The 21,050-nt window shown below is 30.9% G+C and overlaps 6 protein-coding genes across 8 annotated transcripts; 2 read left to right on the top strand and 4 right to left on the bottom strand.

The window, feature by feature from the left end:
• Nucleotides 1-1,134: 1,134 nt before the first annotated feature.
• cta (Guanine nucleotide-binding protein subunit alpha cta) lies at nt 1,135-3,425 on the bottom strand. Its single transcript, XM_070641447.1, has 6 exons — nt 3,041-3,425; nt 2,717-2,855; nt 2,216-2,424; nt 1,877-2,008; nt 1,613-1,752; nt 1,135-1,552 (listed from the first exon to the last, which is right to left on the bottom strand). Exons 1-6 carry the CDS (start codon nt 3,194-3,196, stop codon nt 1,174-1,176), a joined length of 1,155 nt encoding a protein of 384 aa, XP_070497548.1. The 5' UTR covers nt 3,197-3,425; the 3' UTR covers nt 1,135-1,173.
• Nucleotides 3,426-3,903: 478 nt separating this feature from the next.
• Nucleotides 3,904-7,105, top strand: LOC139091367 (uncharacterized). The gene is made up of 3 exons (XM_070641411.1): nt 3,904-4,037; nt 5,787-6,016; nt 6,182-7,105. Exons 2-3 carry the CDS (start codon nt 5,790-5,792, stop codon nt 6,963-6,965), a joined length of 1,011 nt encoding a protein of 336 aa, XP_070497512.1. The 5' UTR covers nt 3,904-4,037; nt 5,787-5,789; the 3' UTR covers nt 6,966-7,105.
• LOC139091368 (vascular endothelial growth factor A-like) lies at nt 4,231-10,976 on the bottom strand. Of its 3 annotated transcripts, XM_070641414.1 has the most exons (7): nt 10,947-10,976; nt 10,029-10,290; nt 7,314-7,443; nt 5,340-5,734; nt 5,141-5,248; nt 4,809-4,865; nt 4,468-4,608 (listed from the first exon to the last, which is right to left on the bottom strand). In XM_070641414.1, exons 2-6 carry the CDS (start codon nt 10,251-10,253, stop codon nt 4,857-4,859), a joined length of 867 nt encoding a protein of 288 aa, XP_070497515.1. In that variant the 5' UTR covers nt 10,254-10,290; nt 10,947-10,976; the 3' UTR covers nt 4,468-4,608; nt 4,809-4,856. The 3 variants fall into 3 exon arrangements, with proteins under 3 accessions (XP_070497513.1, XP_070497514.1, XP_070497515.1); XM_070641412.1 differs by lacking the exon at nt 4,809-4,865 and having other exon boundaries at nt 4,231-4,608; XM_070641413.1 differs by lacking the exons at nt 4,809-4,865; nt 5,141-5,248 and having other exon boundaries at nt 4,231-4,608.
• Nucleotides 10,977-15,146: 4,170 nt separating this feature from the next.
• On the bottom strand, nt 15,147-16,422 carry LOC139091260 (alpha/beta hydrolase domain-containing protein 17B-like). The gene is made up of 4 exons (XM_070641253.1): nt 16,284-16,422; nt 16,182-16,201; nt 15,361-16,116; nt 15,147-15,288 (listed from the first exon to the last, which is right to left on the bottom strand). The coding sequence occupies exons 1-4, from the start codon at nt 16,333-16,335 to the stop codon at nt 15,202-15,204; spliced, it is 915 nt and encodes a 304-aa protein (XP_070497354.1). The 5' UTR covers nt 16,336-16,422; the 3' UTR covers nt 15,147-15,201.
• Nucleotides 16,423-16,494: 72 nt separating this feature from the next.
• Nucleotides 16,495-17,616, top strand: Pcmt (Protein-L-isoaspartate (D-aspartate) O-methyltransferase). Its single transcript, XM_070641319.1, has 2 exons — nt 16,495-16,655; nt 16,822-17,616. Exons 1-2 carry the CDS (start codon nt 16,601-16,603, stop codon nt 17,451-17,453), a joined length of 687 nt encoding a protein of 228 aa, XP_070497420.1. The 5' UTR covers nt 16,495-16,600; the 3' UTR covers nt 17,454-17,616.
• A 1,917-nt stretch (nt 17,617-19,533) lies between these two features.
• LOC139091303 (U6 snRNA-associated Sm-like protein LSm5) lies at nt 19,534-20,088 on the bottom strand. The gene is made up of 2 exons (XM_070641320.1): nt 19,930-20,088; nt 19,534-19,851 (listed from the first exon to the last, which is right to left on the bottom strand). Exons 1-2 carry the CDS (start codon nt 19,976-19,978, stop codon nt 19,622-19,624), a joined length of 279 nt encoding a protein of 92 aa, XP_070497421.1. The 5' UTR covers nt 19,979-20,088; the 3' UTR covers nt 19,534-19,621.
• Between the last annotated feature and the right edge of the window lie 962 nt (nt 20,089-21,050).

Raw genomic sequence — 21,050 nt, 5'->3', positions numbered from 1 at the left:
AAACAAATTAGCATTTTGTCATATTGAAGTACATTAAGTTAGTCTAATGATATGGAACTGTTAAGAACATATTAAATATGAAGGTTCGAATCCTTAAAAATTAATTCGATGAGATTTTAGTATGTACATCTTTAGGTATTTTTTATTTCAATTTTTTGTCTGTAGCTGTTTTCAAATTGTGATGTGCTTTGTAATTGGACAGTATTATGATCAACTCCTCTAGTTCCTGTTTAAAAGTTCATCCGATTCATAATCAGACACAGCAGCCACAATTGAGTTAATGAAAATGCGTTGAGTTATTTCATTACGAAGACATTTTATGCTTGTTACTTTTCATCAGTTTCTTGTGTGTTTATTTTCGTATCAAAAAGGAAGTTCCAAATTTATATTTTGAGTCTTATGAAATTTCCAATAAAGGCACCAAAAAAATTTTTTTTCGTTTCTTTTTTCATGTTTCATTATTTTGATATTATCATTAATATGTTTTAGTCTCACAAGTTTTTTTTTTTATATATTATTAATTCATTATTACGTTTTGAACATAATTATACATGGTCAATTAAAGAATAAGAACTGAATGTAAAGCTTTTTTATATGATTATTCAAGAAAAAAAAATAACTAATTAATTTGCTATTTCTGCCGAATTATTCGAAGTTCAAAATAAAGATTCACTTTTTTAAATTTCTTTCTTTTGGTTTTTTCCATTGTGTGAGTTAATTAGGATTATTGTGATATTTTTTTTGTGGCATTATACTTAACATTAAAATGAATTTCATCTATTTACACAAAAACAATAATTTTTTTTTTTCTTTTTGATCAATATGAAATACATTGACACAGTTTTCTTTTTTTAAAGGAAATAACATTTTTTTTTATCATCCTCATTCCTTTTTGGTCATCACAAAGTATATTTCGCTATCTTTTTCACTTGTTAAACTTGATAAAAAAGAAAATGAAAATCTCTTGAGCGCTGAGTGTTTGTGCATATCATGTAATATGTAGCATAATTAAAACGAGAAAACAAAAGGTTATAATAAATAGATAGATGTTGGACAAAAAAAAATTTAGACAAATACTGGATATTATTATCATACACTTTTCTATATATTTTTTTTATCATGTTTCAGTTACTCTTTTCATATGTACAGCACTTTATCCACCTCACGAAATGTTCACTGTAGCATTAAACTCGCCAAATTTCTTTGTAATATTGTGTCTTTCACTGAATTAAATACAACCTGAATGTTTTGTGTATCGACAGCATTTGTAAAATGATGATAAATTGGTTGTGGTGGTTTCAAACTGTGATTATGGTTATTTTTACGGACGCGCAAAAACATTTGTAGGATGAATGTCTGCACGTCAATTATCGAGTGAGGGTTGCCTGTGAATTGCGGATAATACCAACGTATATCAGTCTCAGGATTCTTTACTTTTTGCGCCAACAAATCTGTTTTATTTAGAAAAAGGATTATTGAGATTCCTTGAAACGCTGTATTGTTAACTATCGTATCGAAAATGTTCTTCGACTCCTCCAATCGATTTGTTTTTCTACAAGTAAAAAGCCTTATTAAGCATCACATAATATTAAGGATCATTAGTTATTCTTACCTATCTTCAGCAAGCACCTGATCGAATTCTGAAGTCGAAACAAGAAACAGTATTGATGTGACAGAACCATCAAAGCATTTGGTCCATTTTTGCCTTTGTGTTCGTTGCCCGCCGACATCGACAAAAACGAAAGGAATGTTCTGCAATGTACAAATAGTTAATTAGGAAATACTCATTTAATTCTTAATTCAAGGAGGCAAAGAAAGTGATCATGTGTCTCTAATCTAGTGTCAAGAATATTTTATTTGATACGAAGTAACTTACTTGTATTCTAATTGTAAACTCAAAGACACCTTTTGTCGCCTTACGACAATGAAGAATATCTTTGTTTGATGGAACGTAATCAATCCGTGATATTCGATCGAGTTCGTCAAAAAAGTAACTAACAGAGTCGCTCTAAAAAGAGAAATCAGAGAAAGATAAATGAAGTTGTATGTAGAATCAACATCAAGTACTTTGGTAAATAAATTGTGTAAAGCAAAGAAAAATATAACTTGAGTAGATAAAGAGAAATTCTATCAGTCAGTATGTGGGTATGATTTGTTTGCATAAACAAAAATAGCAAACAACAAATTGGCAAATATGAGGCAATAAAATACATACCAATTGAAACTCTCTTCTTCGATCATAAGCCTTTCTGATAGCCTTGTCTTGCCACAGACGATTTATAAATGGTGCGTATTGTCGAAATGTTTCTACATCTAAATCATTACTGCTATGAAATAATATGGCTTGATTAGCTGCATGCTCTGTCATTGGATGTTCCCATGCAATGTCCAATTTTTCCCGTGCGTCAACTAATACTTGCATCCCTAAAAAAAATAAAGTACATCATGAAAAAGATCAGTTTGACGACAATGAAAGTAAAAAGAATCGAGTCTAGAATGACTAGCTTTGTATATGCACAGGCACATATGATTTGAGTGAGTAAATAATAAAATAGCTATAGGAAAATAAAGTGCAAAAAAGAATGCTGATGTAGTGGAATGAGGACTTTAAATAAACAACAAAAAGAGAGAGTGAAAATGGGTAGAATAAAGAATAAAGGAAATGAAAGGAAGAAAGGAGGCAATAAATGTGATCTTATGCATGTATTTTTGGTACCTTTTACAATGTTTTGATAAATTACATGATGATATTCTCTTATCAATTCCGGCTCGAATTTGATTCCATGAATTATGCGCATTTGCTTTAAAAACGTCGATTTTCCAGACTCTCCAGCGCCCAGCAATAGTAATTTCACCTAGAAAAATGGCACAATAATGAACAAAAAAAATGTGTAAACAATAAACAATTGGCTCTCGCGAAGTTATGTCCATCGTAGCGACAAACGATAAATGTTAAACAAAAAAAAAGTGATGAATCAGAATCATGGAAATCATGCGACTAAAATGATATACAGGCACAGTAGTAAGTAGAGAAATTTACCTGTCTTCGAAAGGAATTTTTATCTTTCTCCAGAAATTTGTCAATTTTACGCGACTTATCGCGTTGCTCAAGCTCTTCTGGAGTAAATCTAATCCTTAATAAATGTGAGAAAATTCCTTCACAACAATTTTTGCGACTATTTCTTCTTCGAGACATCACTCAAAAATAATGAAATTAAATTTTATTTTCTCTTTCTTATCTTATCACTATTTCGAATTATGTATCGAATTTTAATCAATTGCCACTATCTCCTACATCCAATCACATCATTAACTATCTATTTTCACTGCTTCCAATAGTCTCTATCTACGTTAAATTAATTAAAAATTATATTTTATGAAGACTATTTTGATTTTTTCTCTTTCGATAAAAATGAACTAAACTCCAGAGTTGTCAATCGTGTCTTATGCTGCACTTATTCCTTTATGAACTGGATTTTATGTTACTCAGGTAATATTTTTAGATAAACCGCATAATATTTTGGTTTATTTATTTGCCTGAGAATATTTTATGAGCTAGACAGGTGGAATTTATTTACCGCCTAAGAACTAACTCTAATTTTAACAATGCAACTCTGGAGAAAATTAAACTGAACCGAAACGAACTAGGTTGATCTGAACGAAGTTGAAGTGATTTTGAAATTGTAAAAACCGTTGAGCAATATGATTGTCTGCTGATTCATGAGCTACCGTTTATTCCCATGATAAATCATGTAATTCTTATTAATTAAGCTTAGTCACATGCTGATTAATGGCCTCAATTGCAATAAAAATTGAAAAACTATGTCAACGATCATTAAAACTCCCCTTTTTGAAAATCCTTTTGTCGTTAATTTTTGTCATTGCTTTCTACCCTGAATTGATCAAATTAAAATTAAAACTTTGTTATGTGTGAATTATATTTATTAAATTGCTAATTCTAAGTTGTTTAAATACCAAAACAAGTGTTCATTATATTTTAATTAAGGAGCTTCTATTAGCAAGTCGATGAAACAAAGGTACGTACGGAAAATCAGTGTAAAATTAAAGAAACATTTTTTTTGGGCTTGAATTTTTTTGTTTACATCTAAATTGTGACTAATTCACAGCTTAATATGCTGAAATACAAGGTTTCATGTCAGTGAATGTATGTCTTTTACAATGTCGCAATTACCTGAAAGGAATATTAATCATACAGCGAGACATTCGCACTTTCTATTATCAAATTACACATTTTATTGTTTCTCATAGTCAATTCCATTTTTTAAATTCCTTATAGTCTTACTACCTATATAAAATATCAATCGACATAAAATACTCAATTGTTACGAGAAGAAAATACTTTAACGTGATGGCCTTAAAATTTAATTAAGTATATTGCTCTTTAATACTCAAAATATTCATTTACTTAATTTAAATATTAAATAATGATCGATTCTTGGTGACTAATTATTATGCTGATGTAGTCGTTTGACTCTCATCGGTTTCATATTTGCTATCGTCTGTTGCTTCAAATGTTTCATTGATTAATGTATATGAGTGCTCCCCAAACTGGATGGAATATTCGTCCTCATCAGTGGTATCGGTTATCTGAAAGAGTTTCAAAACTCATTAGTTACAGCCACAAAGTTATGCAATAAATTAGAATTAAGCGATTAAGTTAGTATTGGATATGCACATTAGTTAACATTCTACCTCGTGATCTAAGATTATAAATCAATTATTTAATGAGAGTTAGTTGCAAATTTGATGTTAGTTACTTTCACACACACACGAATCGCAATACTTACATTGCTAACAAGTTAAAGGTAAATACAAGTATCAAAAGATTATATTAATTAGCCCGTCTATAAATGAAGAAAAAATCCAATCAATTTTATATACAAAAAGTAGATTCCATGCATGTCTAGATCTATTTCCCATCAACTACTTTCTATTATCTTCATCATGTATGCTTGAGATCATTCATATGTGACGTTCAGCATTATAATATACTGAATATCACTGCTGAATAATCCTTAACTTGTATTTCAACTAATAATGTGCGATATCGTCTAAATGGTTTTTGTGAAATGCGAAATGGTCATAATGTTATGCGATATTAAGACATGAAAATACATACCGGTTGACATGAGCACGTCTCTTGATCGAAACGTAATCCATGATCGCAGTATTTTGTGTCACGGCAGACACAAGCGCATGAATTACTGTCAAATAATTTCTTTGGATTCTATAAATTTAATTTTGATTTAAACAAAGAGATGGAAAAGCAATTTAAGCACATTTAAAGGCGCGACGTAATAAAATAAAAATTATCTTACCTGTGCACATTGATCCGCCTCTTTAGAATTCGTACATTCGCAGCGACATTGGCTTCTAATAAATCGCTGTAAGCCATTACAATCAGATGCGGATTTCTTGCATTGGCATTTACATTTATTATGCTCCTTAATTGTAATCGTTACATCCCCTAAATTTGCGAGTTTCGGTTCATTTACGAACTTTGTCTTTTTAACTGTAATTTGCTTTTCTGTTTCATCCGTTGGAGTACAACTTGTGCCTGAATGCGCACAACAACCTCCACATTGTTTGACTATAACGCATGACGGAAAGTAGTAAATTGTTGGATCTCTCTCATCTTTTGGAACTAAACTGATTACGGTATCTACTGGTTGACATGTTGCCTGTCGCAACTGATTACTTGCTGCTGCTCTTCCTGCAAATAAATAATATAATTAATATCAACTTTTTATTCTCTTTATTTATAGATTATGGCACACGATTCAGTTATTAATGCACTCATAAATGTTGGATTGCGTCAAAAAGAATTGCAAAATGTTTTGGCATCGAATGTTGTGCTTGATTGGTTCGGTCGAACTTTATCGGGGAAGCAACGAGTTGTTGACTTTTATTTGAACTCAAACAACGTATATGAACACAATCTTACAAATACAGAGACTGTACAAGCTTTTGAAGAGCGTTTAACACACATGACATCGTAAGTATTGCAATTCATAACTGGATATTAATTATTTTAAGTAGTTCAAGGACTATTTGAATTCTTGAATCGAGAAAATAATTTTTAATCCGTCGGATTTATTTTAAATCCTTGGATTTATTTAACTTTTAATCCCAAAATTAATAATATTTCTATAACTTCCAGACAACAAGAACCAGAAGAGAATTTTGACAAATCCATAGACACAGCAAATGATGAACAATGGTATGACTGCGAAGCAAATACCTCAATAGATCTAAAAGAATCTCATAGGACGCCACCTCAAAAATCAACAATAACAATTTGTCCGCCAGCACCATGTAGGAAAAATTTAATTATTGATTCAAGTGATGAAGAGGATGAAAACTCTGATACTGATGACGAAACAGAATTAGGAATTTATCCAATTGATTTATCATGTGATAGTCCAATGCCAAGCAAAAATGAACATAAAATAGTTAAGAATTTTAAGAGACAACGTTTGGATGAAGATACTCACGACGAAACAAACATCTGCGAGCAGAAGACACTCGAAAGAGAGAGTAAATACTCTGACCTTTACTATTTAGAATCGATAGGTTCAGTAACAACATACAGACAAGTTTCATCGTCGTCCTCACACATTGAGGATAATAAACGACGTGAATGCAAAATTTTAATATCGTATAGAGTCAACAAAGACAACAACAATGATATTCAAATAGCTTTAATTATCTATAAACCGAACAATGTCAGTCAAAAGTCTCGTCGTAATTTACTAAACGAATTTGGTGATCGAACGGAATCTGATTTATTATTAACGCCTTTATTAAGCCGATTTAGTACGGCTGTAAAAGATCCAAAGAAATTAGAGAATATGTCTGAAGTTATAGCAACAGCACCGACAGGAGATAAGCCAATTAAAGGAACAAAACGACCTATGATGTCCAGAAGTCGCTTGCGATTTTAGCTTAATATTTTTTGTCATTAATTAACATATTCATTATCATGAACAATTTTCGTTATTTCCTTATCAATAAATTGTTATTGAGTACAACATCTTCTATTGTGAAGATAAGAGTCAGAATAATAGATAGATGATATTATATTTTTTTGTAAAAAAATACTATTTTTAATGATAAAATAAAAATCTATTTAATAATATCCAGTATCAAATTAGTGGAAAGTCATCAACACAACCTTACCTTAATAGTAAGGAAAACCCTAGCAGATTGAAGGTCATTTATCGTCTAGGTATGTTATGAGTGCTAGTCAAGCCTCCCCATCCACTTACCCACCCCCATTCAATGCTACTTACTTTTTCTGTTTGCTGGATGTGTGAATGTTGATGATACATTGGAAAGTGAATTTGTTGTGTCGACGAAATCTTGAATGAAAATATCTACATCGGATATTTCATTAATTTTCTCGGCTAGTTCCATTGGCATCTGTAATTAAAAATGTATATGTTTATTTATAAGAAAATAGTAATACACAAGTAGCTCTGCTAATTATAAATATTTTCAGAAATTCCATGTAAAATGTTATCTTGTCAAACATGTGACGTAAGAACTCGTGGTGCTGCGACTGTTTGTTTTAAAAATTAAGTTTCCGATAGCTTTGTTTGCTATATTATTATCATCTACAATGGTCTTCAACAATTTTATTAATTTTAGCACGTCTCAGATGCTTCTATAATTAAAAGTTATATGTAAGCAATTTTTAAATACCCAGAAAGTTGGATATGGCTCCTGTGACTCACTTTGGTCAATAATTGGGATTTTCTAGAATGATTAGTTTTCGTATATTTAATTAATTAGACATCATCAGTACAACAACAATGAGTAGTCAATCATCACATGCTTAATGTAAGACTTTCAGTTACAATATTTATATTCTATTAATGTCCCAATCATTAGAAGAGACATGCTTCCAAAAAAACAATAGACTCATTGTGTTAATTAAGCATGTTATGTCTGGAATTAATTGAAAATCATTTCAAGCTATTTGATTTTATTAGATTGCTGTGATTTGAAAATGTCATAATTATAAGAGGAATATGTAATGCTAATGGTCCGTTAATAAGATGAATCATGTGACTGGAATTTATTTACTATGCAAGATAATATGTTGTTGTCGCCTTTACATTTCTCTCTTACTCATATTGCTATTTATAGGACACGTTATGTGTGAACTTAATAGCATTGAATTCCTTGGAAATTAAGTGCTTAAAGGAATTCAGATTTAATTCAACGGATAAAATTCAAATTTTTAAAGATCAAAATTTGAACTTTAACAGTTTTTAAATTCTAAAAATTTGTTAAAAATACCAACACGCCCATCTATGGACATGCGTAATTCTACTGGATTCTAGACAAAAAGGAATACTTGTAGCTTGATAATTAAAGTAAACAGTTGCTTCGTCATGTATTTACCCACATCTTACTTAATGGATATTAATATAGTAAATATTTTTCACGATAAAATGGCTCATAACGCTTCATTCCTACAACTTTTTTTATAGCTGCGAAATTAAGCCAAAGAGAAACAAAAGAAATGTTGAGAAATGCGGCATAAAAAGGTTTGGCACCTCATCAGTCATGCAAATCTCTTTTGCCAAAGGCGAATTAAGTTAATGCATGATTCCAATCATGTTAACTTGATGACTGAATATTAATTTAGAATCCGGTTCTTGTGGATATTTTTGTTCACACATGCCATGGCTTTGAATGCCGAAAAATATTTACCAAATTCTCGAATTTAAAAGAACTATGTGGAATAAATAAATTCTGCGAAGGTCGATGAAGCATCAAATAAGTGCATAGACAGGTAAGCTTGCTATTCAATTGAATGTAATAATTAATAGGAAATGAATTTTACCATTTCCGCACGTTATCATGCTGTACATAAGAATAGCCGAATGACTAATTCATTCATTGAATTTAATATTATTGTGTACGAATCAAGTTATCGTCACTGAAGATGCTTATCGTACTTTTATGTTGAAAATTTTTTAAGTACCTTGAGTTGTGACAAAAGACGTGTAAATAACAAATTAATACATCAAGCACGTAAAAACGATAATAAAGCCTAGTAGCATTGGAACCATAAACAGACATAATTATTGTCTCATAGCATTTTTTTGGCGGCACACAATTGTGTGGATTGAAATTATTAAACGATGATTCATCAATTGCGACCCTTTCGGTTGTACCTACATGCTTACTATTTATTTTCATTCAATATTATTTGTATTGTTCTTGTTGCTTTCCATAGCAATATGGAAATAAGAGTAGCTATGTTTATATTTGACAATTATTTACTGAACGACTAACTCACGAAATTTGTATGGAATGAGTGTGTGAGAGAGAAAGAGAGAACAAGTTACAAGTTGAACAGCAACAAACAAGTGAAACTCATATGAGCGTGACTTTTTTGTCATTTTGCACATAAATTGTTCTGATTGCTGTCATTAAACGTTTCATCATACTGATATTGTGGTTAATTTTGACATAACAATCGTGATTGTATGAAGGTAGAGAAATTCTAAGGAAACGGTAAAAGATAATTTGAATTTTTTGGTGTCTGGCACTAACACAATGATAAAATATTTAAATCCTCAATTTTATTGATTTTTATTGATACTTAATGGGATACACGGCTTGCAAGCTTTAATTTATGCAACATTTTCTCTTTTGCAATCAAAACTGGCCTCAATTTATTGATGTTTAGCTTGAAATTTTAGATTTTAAATTTGTAGAATGTCTCAAAACCATACAAATGTTTTTTTCTTTTCTAAAAGAATACAATTTCCATCAAAACCTCACAAATTCATTCGACACAAAACCCCTCAAATGTTTTAAAATTCAAATTTCTCCGTTATTTTCTCAATAAAATCTTGTAAAGCTCTGAATTACACTTTAAAAATTGTCGCAACACCATATATATCGACTCTTCATTAACATTCATGAATGGAAAATATCTTTGGGATGAGAAATCATTGCAATTTACCGAGAAAAATAGTTTTACTCACCTCACTGAGATTGCACATGGGACATGAATCGGAGGCAGAATCCGTCTGCGCTTCCGGCGTCTCTAAAACTCTAATTTGTCTTACATTTTCTTCAATAATTATATTTTCTTTTGTACTTTGTGTTGATACAGTTTTAATGATTTGTAATGAGAATAGACATAAAAGTGCTATTCTGTTCCATGACGGCACATAAATGTTTCTCTTATTTCTTGTTAGTCTTTTCATTTTTGCTACTTTTTAAAATTTATTCACATCGAAGGTACTAAAAAGAATTTGTTAATTGATTAGTAATCACTTGTGGATGCGATATCAAGAAAATATTTTTATTATTCTGTGAATTTAACGTAGTATTCAGGGAAAAAATGTTGATGTCATATACACGTTTTGGAATCTAAAGAAAATTATCTCGATTTGCATTTTTTGGACGGGGATTTTTTTATTGACATTTCATGGTAATGTCTCTGATGTGAGCGCAATAATTAATTAAATTTATTATATTATTTTTGCGAACGTAGCAAAAATATATATTTTTAAACAGTTTTTTAAATTTACGGAAATAGTAAGCATTGCAAAATTAACTAATTGTTTTTGTTGAGAAATCCCCAAAAAACCACTTTAATGACTTGAAACTGCATACAATGAACTTGAAACTTATCGATAAGCACTATCAGATTTATGACAGGTGGCACGAAAAATGAGGGCAATTACACAAAATTAACGATTCCCTATGTCAATGATAAATTCTTTAGTCTCAATGACTACTACGTCACTTTTTTATTTTTTTTTTTTTAATTTTATTTTTTTACACTTTTTTTTTGTTCACATGTGTATATGCACCACATTCGAATGATTTATTTAGAATTGTAAATTAACAAAAACAGAAATAAAAAAAAATAAATGCGAATTAACTTTTTTTACCTTTAGATTATTCAACAGTTGAAACTATACTGACAATACTAAAGCTTAAAAACATTTTCTTTTAAACTCAACGCTTTACATGCGCAAATGTGTTGATGTTATATTCATAGTGCTATACGAGTCGATGAATGTTTACTAAAATTAATAGGTGTATGAGACGTGAGAGAATTTTTTTTTTGGGGGTTTTTATAACGTTAAAATGAAATTTGAAAAATAACGGTAAAAATATTTTTGAATCTTTTCAATTTCTTTGTGTCTCGTAAAGTGTCGTAATTCGTGGTTAAAAATCAAAAATTAATTTAATTAAGCATGTTATCGTGGATATTTACAAAGAAAACCTTGCCGACAAAGAAGAAGCACGAAAGTATTAAAAGAGTCCAAAATATGCTATTAACTCCAACAAGAAACATCGATAAATTCTTTTCGCCAACACTTCAGCAATTAAAATGTGGAGACATCAAGAATGTTAAGGAATTGTCGTCAATTTATGAAGATAATATAGCGCAAGAGAATGATAAAACATTGCGTAATCGTTTAACAGTTGATACGCCGCTTACTTCGAGGAAAATGATGCCTGTTTGCGAGAAAAAAGATGATACAGCAAATTCTGAGCTTCTGGATCTTTTCCAAGACATTTTGTGCAAAGATAAGGAATACACTGACTGGATGAAAAAGCTCATAGATTCATATGTATACGAGTTGGAATTTGAGGCCCGATTTATGCCTGAGGAAGATAGAAACGATTTAATCGCATCTGTTTTTGGAAATATTAAGCCAATTTATGAAATGCACATTAAGGAGTTCCAGCCATTTATTGAGCAATGTATAAACGATAAGGCGTTAGATGTATCAGCACAAATCTTCAACTTCTCTAACAAATTGACTAATTTTTGCAAAAATGGAACCTTTTATCCATACTTGCTGCATGCTATGATTGAGAAAGAATCAAGAACAAAACGTGAAAACTTCTATGCCCACATAATGATATATGCTGAGCAAAAATATCAATTTCTATATAATTTTGATCCAATTTCACAAATGAGTCATTACGGATTATTAATTGAAGAGATTTTCAAGGAAGTTCACAGACAAAAGGTTTCATTGAAATGCGTCGAGAAGATGACTTATGCTATGAAAGAATTTAACCATGAAATGGCAAGAATTAAGTCTGCATGGATTAATTAGTTACTTATATTCTTTTATTTTTAATTGTATAAATGTTAAATAAATTAAAGTCTCGAGGATGCTCATTTTATTTTGAACGACAAGCTCTGCTGGTTTTTCTGTATATGCCTACTAAAAGGCACATATCAATCAGAGACTTTCTTCTTTTACAGCTCTATAATAGATAGGAATAGAAAAATGCGAAACAGTGCATTGAACTTTCTGTTTCTGAGAGCCTCCCATTAATATCCTTCAACCTTTTTGCCGAAAATTTCCGGCAATAATTCTTTATCGATTATCTTGATGTATGGAAATTGAATTCGTAGGCTTCTAGGCAATTTTTCAGCACGAAATTGAAAACATGACGTTCGTCAGTAAGCATTCAATTGGCTATCCGTTTACATATTTCATTTGCATGCCTGATTGAAAAAACGAATTATAAAAGTAATAACTTCTATCATAGAAATATATCGTTTATTTGGGTACTTCAACTCTTTCGATACCTTATTGTCAGAATAATAGCATAACATGATTCACTTTTCACTGTAACGTGTGTTTGTGCTTTATACAAAGTTTCGTATTTTTTAATCGTGGGATTTAATTTATGGGTTTAAATAAATCCAAGGATTTAAAATTATTCTCGCGCATACAGTAACATCATTTTGTTTACAGTAACAGAGTTTTTCACTGCTGCACGACCTTTAAACATTTAGATGACAAACAAAATTGTTTTTTGGCTTTTTTTCTTTTTTATTACAGGAATTTTTAGTCAGTCAAGACATACTTAAGATTACAATCATGATTGGTACAAATCAATGCCATTATAGACCATTACAAAGAATTTTCTCCAACATGATTTTAATTAATAAAATAGTATTCATGAGAGATGCTTTGCAATGGTCGTTACAGGCAGGAATTGGCATTGATTCTAGCAATCCAAATTTCTCTCATTCTATTATTAACTTTATTACTTAATATTAATATGTACGTGATAATTCTAGAAATTTCTATGTTGTTTATTCTATTTTTGCAAGGATATCGCCTTCCTTGAATAAATGGTATTCCTTTTGGTCTTCAAGCTCGACTTTGGTGCCACCATATTCAGGTAAGAGGACTTGGTCTCCTACGGAGACTCCCATCTTGATGTATTCTCCTTTCTGGATGTTTTAAAGTTCAAATTTTAGTAACTTGTAATGAATGACATGAAGTAGTAGGAACTTACCTGATTTCTGGCACCTGGACCGCAGGCAATAACTGTGGCTCTCAAGACCTTTGATTGTGCCTTTTCTGGGATCACAATACCTCCAGCGGTTCTTGTCAAAGCTTCTGCTCTTTGGACGAGGATTCTGTCCATCAATGGAATCAATCTCTTAATTGCACCAGACTAGAATAGATAAGAGACATTTGTGTAATATAACCTTTTGCCGAGAAATCAAGTTACGAGATTATGAAATTTTCCATATTATTTCATTAAATCCCTCAATGACTTCATGTGATTTCAGTTGACAGTGATGTTACTTACCATTTCAGATTAATTAATTGTAGTATTAAAGCGAATTGAAAGAGTAAATTAAAATTTCTTAAATGCAGTGAAATTTTTAGAGATTAATTTTTCTCGAAAAATCCTCGTTGTGATTTGAATTTTTCGGAACCGTTAATATATGGTGAATAATTTTGTCAATTTGAATTATTTTAAACCGTTATTTTTTCAGATTATGAATTTAATTAAATACACTATTTTTGATGTATGAGACTTCTTTATACATATAATGAAATTTTTATTAATATAATATATTGTTGTTGCTGTTGCTGTGTTAATCGAAAAAAGTACATAGAATAAATACATTAATTATTTTTAAATTAATAAATTTAAGTAAATATTTTGAAAAATTCTTAATCAGTGCTGAGAATTCAAATTTTAATTTGGTGATAGATCCTTCTTCTCAACGTCTATATTATCTAATTTTTTTATTTCAAAATTCTCGTACCTTTCGTCCTCATCGTAGGGCAAAAAGCAATTTGAATTTGTATTGTAAGTTTTAGCTTTTTTGGAGCCTTTCTTGAGCATCTTCTTCTTTTCGTTCGTAAGAACAATGGAATTATTTCTTAATACTTTTTCTTTATATTGATCCGTAATGATGACAATTTTCTTCTTATTTGTCAAACTGTTACGTCTCTTACCGTCCTTTTCATCGACAATAATAACTTCTTGTTCCTGCTTTTGAACTCGATTGACAAATTCATCGGATATGAAAATTAATTCAATAGATTCACCGTTCTCTAAATCCGCTACTCCATCCTCATCGTCGTCATTGATGTTACCAACAGATTTTGCTTTTGTCTCATCCGGACTCTTATCTTTTGGACGACTTATTGTTTTCTCAAGTACCGTCTCCATTGATTTGCACGATTTCATTGATGATCTTTTTGATGAGTTCCGTTGCATGACTTTTAACTCATTATTATTATCCATTGTGTCATCATCTTTAAAATTATTATTATTAAGTATTGCTGATTGGTGAATAGTTACATCTGTTGTTGTTATTAATGGTGTTTCGTTAGCATCTTGTGAGGTATTGTTAGTCTCTAACTTTTTCTTTAACATGCTACTCAATAATTCTCGTACACAATCATGCACAAGTTCATTGTTGTATAAATCCTTAAGTGTCTTATCACTTAACTCTACGAAATTTAAATTACATCTTTCAAATGCTGTATCATCATTATTATTCTTAATATTATTAACAGAAAAAGATTCATCAAAAATTTTCTCAAATTTTAAACTAATTTCAATCACATCTGTGTAAGGAGTCGCGAGATAGCCACCGGAGAATCGAGTTTTATGGGCGGAATTACAAATACAGTATGTCGTCGTCATCGGCTTAGTCTTTTTAGGTACATCATTATTAATTTTCTGCTAGGTTTGATTTGGCGGCTCATTTTTCTCTAACTTTACATTATCTTCGGATGTTATTGATGATTTACTGACTGTTAAGGATATATCGATATCATCATTTGATTTAATTTCATCAAAATCATCTTGAAGATCTTTGGTTCGGAGCTTTATTCGTTCGCTCCCTTTCTCCTCATGTCATTTATTACTACTTAAGTCACTATTCATGAAGTTCTGGAGTCTTTCAAAGTATGCCTTATACTGTTCAATGTCATTGTGATGTGCCTGCAAATATCATCATATTAGTAATTTAATTTATTGTAATACTCATAATAATAAATATGTGTCATAACTTACGCCTTTAATCCACAATGGTTCAACGGCATTTTGAAGTTGATCGTAAATCTGCAGACCGTGTGAAAAGTTGATGATCTCATCATGCGTGCCATGAATCACAAGTGTTGGACTCTTAATTTTTGAAACCTTATCAATAATAGGAAATGCATCACAAATCCATGTCCGTTTGACAGGAAATAAAAGTCTTATGCCAGACATTAATGGACTGTGTAAAATTACACCAGCAGTTTCGTATTTTGTTGCCAAATCACAGGCACAAGCTGTTCCTATACTTTGTCCATATAATATGACATTTTCACGTTTTAAATCATATCGCTTTAATAGAACATGCCAAGCAGCCTCAATATCAGAATATAGATTTTTTTCTGATGCAGTGCCACTTGATCTTCCATATCCAGAATAGTCGTAACTAAATATATTAATATTCAATTGATGCACCAATCGACAGTAAAATGCGGTCAACATTCCGAGGTCTGCAGCATTGCCATGAGAAAACAAGAATGTAAACTTTGCTGTTTTTGGAGATCGTATATGCAGGCAGGCTATTTTGTTCCCTTTCTTTGTTTTTGTATAAAATCCATCAAAGTATTCCTTAATGAATTTTTCATCCAATCCATTTTCAGCATACTCTGGCATGAAAACAAAGTCATATTTTTTCTCTTTATCTGATTTGTCCTTGCTTGTCGTTCCTGAATCACCATTTTCTTCAACTTCTTTCAAATCGTACGTGACTTTTGGAGGCAAAAATGCCATTTTCTGGAAATTGAACAATATTATGTCAGTAAAACAATTTTAGTTGAGCAATAACTATCTGGATGTACCTGAGTAATTTGTGATGGACCTGAATTAATGATAAATTATGTGGAAAAATAAACAATGAGTCATAAAATCTTAATTAGCTTAATATTTTGCATGAAACTTACATGGTGGGCAGCACAATAGATGAAAAAGATCAATAAAACTGAGATTCGACATAATTTAACTAAGCTATTGCCAATTTTCCTTTAATAAATTTATTTTTTAAAGACACTAAAATTTTTCAACTTTTCTACCTCAAAAATTATTGATGCACAACCCCAGAAATTACACAACCCTGAAATTAGCACAAAACAATACTGTAAATAACAAGCCCTGCTATCAAAATCATAATAAATATAATCTTCGGTCTTTCTCTTCATTCAAAATTGATTTGACACGCAAAAATATCAGGGCTCTTTTAAAAACATCCAGACTCAGTTTAATGGCTTGGCGATCGACCTCTGGCACCAATGAAGGACTAATCGAGCAGTTACAAGGTACATTTAATGCCTAATTTTAAGATATTTTGTACATTGGAAATTTTTTACTTTGTTTTCAAATAACATCCAATAGAATCATTAAATTAATCAATAAAAAGTAAAAAATCATTGATTTTATGGATGTCCGACTGATAAACAACATGAAATTTGTTTTTACTTCCAGAACATGGTATAGTCAAAACAGAAATCATCGCAAATGTGATGAAACAAACAGATAGGAAGCTATATTGCCGAGTAGCATATCCTTATGTCGATAGACCTCATTCAATCGGCTATTCTGCCACTATTTCTGCACCTCATATGCACGCCTATGCATTAGACAATCTATCAAAACATTTAGAAAGACCCGACTGTAAAGTTTTGGATGTTGGATCTGGCTCAGGATTTTTAACTATGTGTTTTGCACGTTACCTTCAAGCAGCATCACCTGAAGGAACTGGATTAGTTGTTGGCATAGAACATCATCCAAAGCTTGTAGAATTTTCTATAGGAAATTTAAATTCAGATGATCCAAAGTTCCTTCTCGAAGGTAAAATTAAGATAATTCAGGGTGATGGACGTTTAGGATGTCCCGATCATGCCCCATATGATGCAATTCACGTCGGTGCCGCAGCCCCAGAAGTTCCTGATAAATTATTGGAACAATTGAAGCCTGGCGGACGGATGATAGTGCCTGTTGGACCTGCTGGAGATACACAGCAAATGGAGCAATATGACAAGACTATGGACGGTGAAATCAAGAAGAAAACACTCATGTCTGTAGTCTATGTCCCCCTCACTGATTTAAATGCCTGACTGACTTTAATCTATGTTTTGAAAGGAGCCATATTCATTACATTAATCTTGATCATTATCTGGCGCATCAAATATGTTTTTGGATAGTAATATTTAATTTTTCTTGTATTTTTCAAAGGAACTGATAAATACATACATCTTATCTAAATCTTTTATTTATGAAGCATGTTGTTTTGCATATATGCGGTTTCTAAAATTAGAATTAAAACCATTTTAACGTTAAGCAGTCGCGTAATCAGAGAATGAATTGTTAGAATTAATTCCCAGCTACCTTACATGCAGGAATAAGAACTGTATGCTTATTCTTGATTTCCCTAACTGATGTATAGCCAAACCCAATGTTCATTATAATCTATTTTATTATCAATGAAATACCAAGCAATACTCTCACGCTCTTAAAGCTCTGTATTAGGTATATAATTTGTGATTCCTCACAGAAGGAACTGGAAGTTATAATAATCAATGAAATTTAATACAATCACTTAATATAGTTCATAAGACTTAATATTAATTAAATCCATAATCAATACGAAAAGTGCGTAGAAATGTACGACTGTGTATCAATCATGGACGCTTACAATCGTGACTTCATATCTAATATACCTTAACAGACAATGAGAATGCTCACTTTATCGAGCTTGATTCCCTATCAGGCAAAGATCACATCACTCTCTTTGCCAGTTAGGGATACTCAGTCAATGTAATTGAGTATGCTCTATTTAGTGATCATAAGCATGCTCCTTGTATGTTCGGGTATAAAGGCAAAGTGATTTATAAAGATTTATATTATTAGCTTTTTGATATTGAAGTGTTAAAGTGATAGTCTAAATTATTGAAATATGTAGCTTTGGACATTTTCTGAAACAGATAATACAAATGGTAAGTTTTATGAATTTTCTCATAAAATAAGTGCAAAGTAGTAAAGTTACAGTAAGGATCGATAGGAGTCAATTTAATTAAAAAATTACAGAAGTCCTCGTGTTATTGATCGAGGGACTTAAGCGCATTTTTGTCCCAGCGATCAGTAATTGGTTAATAAGTCACTTTTAGACCTAACAAAAAATCCAGGTCACTTAAAGACCTAAAAAAACAAGATCAAGTAAGATCCAGGTCACTTCCAGACCTAAAAAACAAGATCCAGTAAGATGCAGGTCATTTCCAGACCTAAAAAACAAGATCCAGTAAGATCCAGGACACTTATAGACCCAAAAACAAGCTCCAGTAAGGTCTAAGTCACTTGTGTCCGCTTTGCAAAAATAAGATCGATAAGATTCGTTAAAGAAAGAATTCAAGCAATTAATTTTCAAATATTAAGAATATTTTGAAAAAACGTTTTTCTGAAATTCAAATTTTTTAACGGATTTGAAAATTTCAAAGCTTTCTCGCAAAAGTTTGTTTACATTTTGTACTGAAATATAAAATTCATTAATTATCGTATTTAGAGATTGTTTTAAGATTTTTAAAATACTTTGCGGCCAATAAAACAATGGAACTGATCTTTTAAAACCATTCCGAGCTCTCTACGATGTCTAGTTAAAAAGTTTTTCTTCGCCCGAACAGCCGAACAAAGTGTCTTATTAAGCTACCTTTTTGAAAACAAGTTTCAAAAATGCGCTAAAAATCGATTAATTAATCAAAATTTTTGCTTTACCGCTCGATCTCGGATTATTGAAAATCATAAGTAATAATATTAATCAGTATTAAGGTATAACAATTTGAAAATTCCAAAATTAAAGTTAAAGTCCTGAATAAAGCTTATGGACGCATAATGAGAAATAGAGCTTGAAGTCAACTCGTATTTTGTATGGAAGAGCCGAGTTGACTTTACGTTCAAAATTGAGAATCATCTTCGCACGCATTAAATGGTTAACGAAGTTTCTAGCTTTAATCAATAGCTTGATGCAAAGAAAAGACAGAGGATATAAAATTAAGAATTCTTTCATAAATTTAATTAATTTGAAATTGTTTAAAAAATTGAAATAAAATAAAATCTCCAAAATTAAAAATTTATCTAGTTGTTACTTCCTTATCTTGAATCCTTGTCTCTATAGGATCAGCTTAAAAGCTTAAAACGGAGGTATTTATGAAAATTATATGACTTTATTGATGTTGCTTCTAAAATTAGAATTATATTATAGACATAATTTAAATTGTGAATTTAACACGATTTATTCAGGAATTTCACAACCGCCAGGAACCAGCATTGTGATGTTATTTCCATTGAGTAGAATTTGATCTAATTTTGTCACTCGTTTGCCTTCTGCTGTATTTTCAATTTCTGTGACATCTTCAAGCAACATGTTCACGAAATCATCAAATCCTAACAGCGTTCCTGTCATCTCTTTGTCATTTTTCATCAGTATGTGGATTCTGGATCCAATACATTTATCCACCAATTCTAAAGATACAGAAAACGTTTATAAATTTTTGTTAAAATCACTAAATTCATTGAATTTCTATTGTTATTTGATCTTACCTAATGGAAGTAAGGTTGATGGATTGGTTGGTGGATTTGCTTGAGCCATATTTCTCGAATTAACTGAATTAAATTTTTAAAAATATGATTTGAGAATGTTTTGCGGTTTTTTGTTGACAATTGTTTTGCAGGGCACAAAGCTACGACAGTTTTTGTTTACATCTTCGTGAGAAAAACCAAAAAATTCTTCTTAGAAATTCATAAGTTAAATAATAATTAAAAATGTAAGGAATTAAATACTTTTATAAAATAAAACTATAACTAATCAATTAATAATTACACAGGCTTCCAAGAAACGCAGCAGATACAAAGCGAGTAGTCGATCAAATGACAGTTTTACGTGGTGAGCGTCCAGTTCTTAAGGATTATTTAATTAAATCATTACATGAAAGCGGTTGGACAGACTTAGTACGACTTATGTGCAGAGAGGAAATAAATAAAGCAAATGGATTGATAACAGTAGACACTATTGTTGAAAAGGTTACTCCAAAGGCGCGTCAAAAGATTCCAGACGAAATCAAAACTGAAATGATTGCTAAGATTAAGAAATGTTTAACATCTATGGATGCCAATGAAAGCTGAATGGAAATAGAATTAATTTAATTAAATAATAATAACAGGTCTCTCATAATAACCAATCATTTCATCTCCTTATCTTTTGCATTTATTATTTTTCATTACAATCAACAAATAAATACCAAAACTTCAAAATGGAATTTTTCTTTTGTGTTTCCAATTTCCTGAATATAATAACACTGGATGAGCTGGATAAAGTGTATGATACGATGTAAAGTTGTTGGTCTACAGGACAGTCGGCGCATTTTTAGAATGAGATAAAAAAAATGTTTTGTTCTGAATTTGACTTTAAAAGGAACTTTTTTGAACTTCGATTTTAAATCTTAAGACTTACTTCATCATTTGAATCAAGTTTTAGTCCCAAAAAATTTATTTTGCTCCAAAATCTTCAAAATTCATCCATGCTCGCTAGTAAATAAATGTCAGATGTGAATGACCTCAAAAATTTAGCTACCAAAATCGAATTTGAAAAGGCAGGTAAGTCAAAATTAAAACAGTTCAAAAAAGACGGATATATAAGAATCAGAATTTAAATTCAATCATCC

Source organism: Chironomus tepperi, unplaced genomic scaffold (assembly GCF_022539635.2).
Source record: "Chironomus tepperi strain 1889 unplaced genomic scaffold, CSIRO-AGI_Ctep_v1 contig_244, whole genome shotgun sequence".
Lineage (NCBI taxonomy): Eukaryota > Metazoa > Arthropoda > Insecta > Diptera > Chironomidae > Chironomus > Chironomus tepperi.
Note: the sequence above shows the minus strand (reverse complement) of the source record. Positions and strands in the feature narration are given on the sequence as shown.

What these genes read in the sequence shown, in the direction of transcription:
- LOC139091260 (XM_070641253.1), bottom strand. Translation starts at nt 16,335, where the DNA reads ATGTCGAATCTCAGTTTTATTGATCTTTTTCATCTATTGTGCTGCCCA. An exon ending in GTCCATCACAAATTACTCAG is followed by an intron (nt 16,117 to 16,181) that starts GTACATCCAGAT and finishes TTCAATTTCCAG; the next exon opens with AAAATGGCATTTTTGCCTCC. An exon ending in AACCATTGTGGATTAAAGGC is followed by an intron (nt 15,289 to 15,360) that starts GTAAGTTATGAC and finishes TGATATTTGCAG; the next exon opens with GCACATCACAATGACATTGA.
- LOC139091303 (XM_070641320.1), bottom strand. Translation starts at nt 19,978, where the DNA reads ATGGCTCAAGCAAATCCACCAACCAATCCATCAACCTTACTTCCATTA. An exon ending in ATCAACCTTACTTCCATTAG is followed by an intron (nt 19,852 to 19,929) that starts GTAAGATCAAAT and finishes CTGTATCTTTAG; the next exon opens with AATTGGTGGATAAATGTATT.
- LOC139091367 (XM_070641411.1), top strand. Translation starts at nt 5,790, where the DNA reads ATGGCACACGATTCAGTTATTAATGCACTCATAAATGTTGGATTGCGT. An exon ending in CGTTTAACACACATGACATC is followed by an intron (nt 6,017 to 6,181) that starts GTAAGTATTGCA and finishes TATAACTTCCAG; the next exon opens with ACAACAAGAACCAGAAGAGA.
- cta (XM_070641447.1), bottom strand. Translation starts at nt 3,196, where the DNA reads ATGTCTCGAAGAAGAAATAGTCGCAAAAATTGTTGTGAAGGAATTTTC. An exon ending in TTATCAAAACATTGTAAAAG is followed by an intron (nt 2,425 to 2,716) that starts GTACCAAAAATA and finishes TATTTTTTTTAG; the next exon opens with GGATGCAAGTATTAGTTGAC. An exon ending in CAGGTGCTTGCTGAAGATAG is followed by an intron (nt 1,553 to 1,612) that starts GTAAGAATAACT and finishes TTTTACTTGTAG; the next exon opens with AAAAACAAATCGATTGGAGG.
- LOC139091368 (XM_070641412.1), bottom strand. Translation starts at nt 10,253, where the DNA reads ATGAAAAGACTAACAAGAAATAAGAGAAACATTTATGTGCCGTCATGG. An exon ending in ACATCCAGCAAACAGAAAAA is followed by an intron (nt 5,735 to 7,313) that starts GTAAGTAGCATT and finishes ATTTATTTGCAG; the next exon opens with GAAGAGCAGCAGCAAGTAAT. An exon ending in AGACGTGCTCATGTCAACCG is followed by an intron (nt 4,609 to 5,140) that starts GTATGTATTTTC and finishes AAACTCTTTCAG; the next exon opens with ATAACCGATACCACTGATGA.
- Pcmt (XM_070641319.1), top strand. Translation starts at nt 16,601, where the DNA reads ATGGCTTGGCGATCGACCTCTGGCACCAATGAAGGACTAATCGAGCAG. An exon ending in ACTAATCGAGCAGTTACAAG is followed by an intron (nt 16,656 to 16,821) that starts GTACATTTAATG and finishes TTTTACTTCCAG; the next exon opens with AACATGGTATAGTCAAAACA.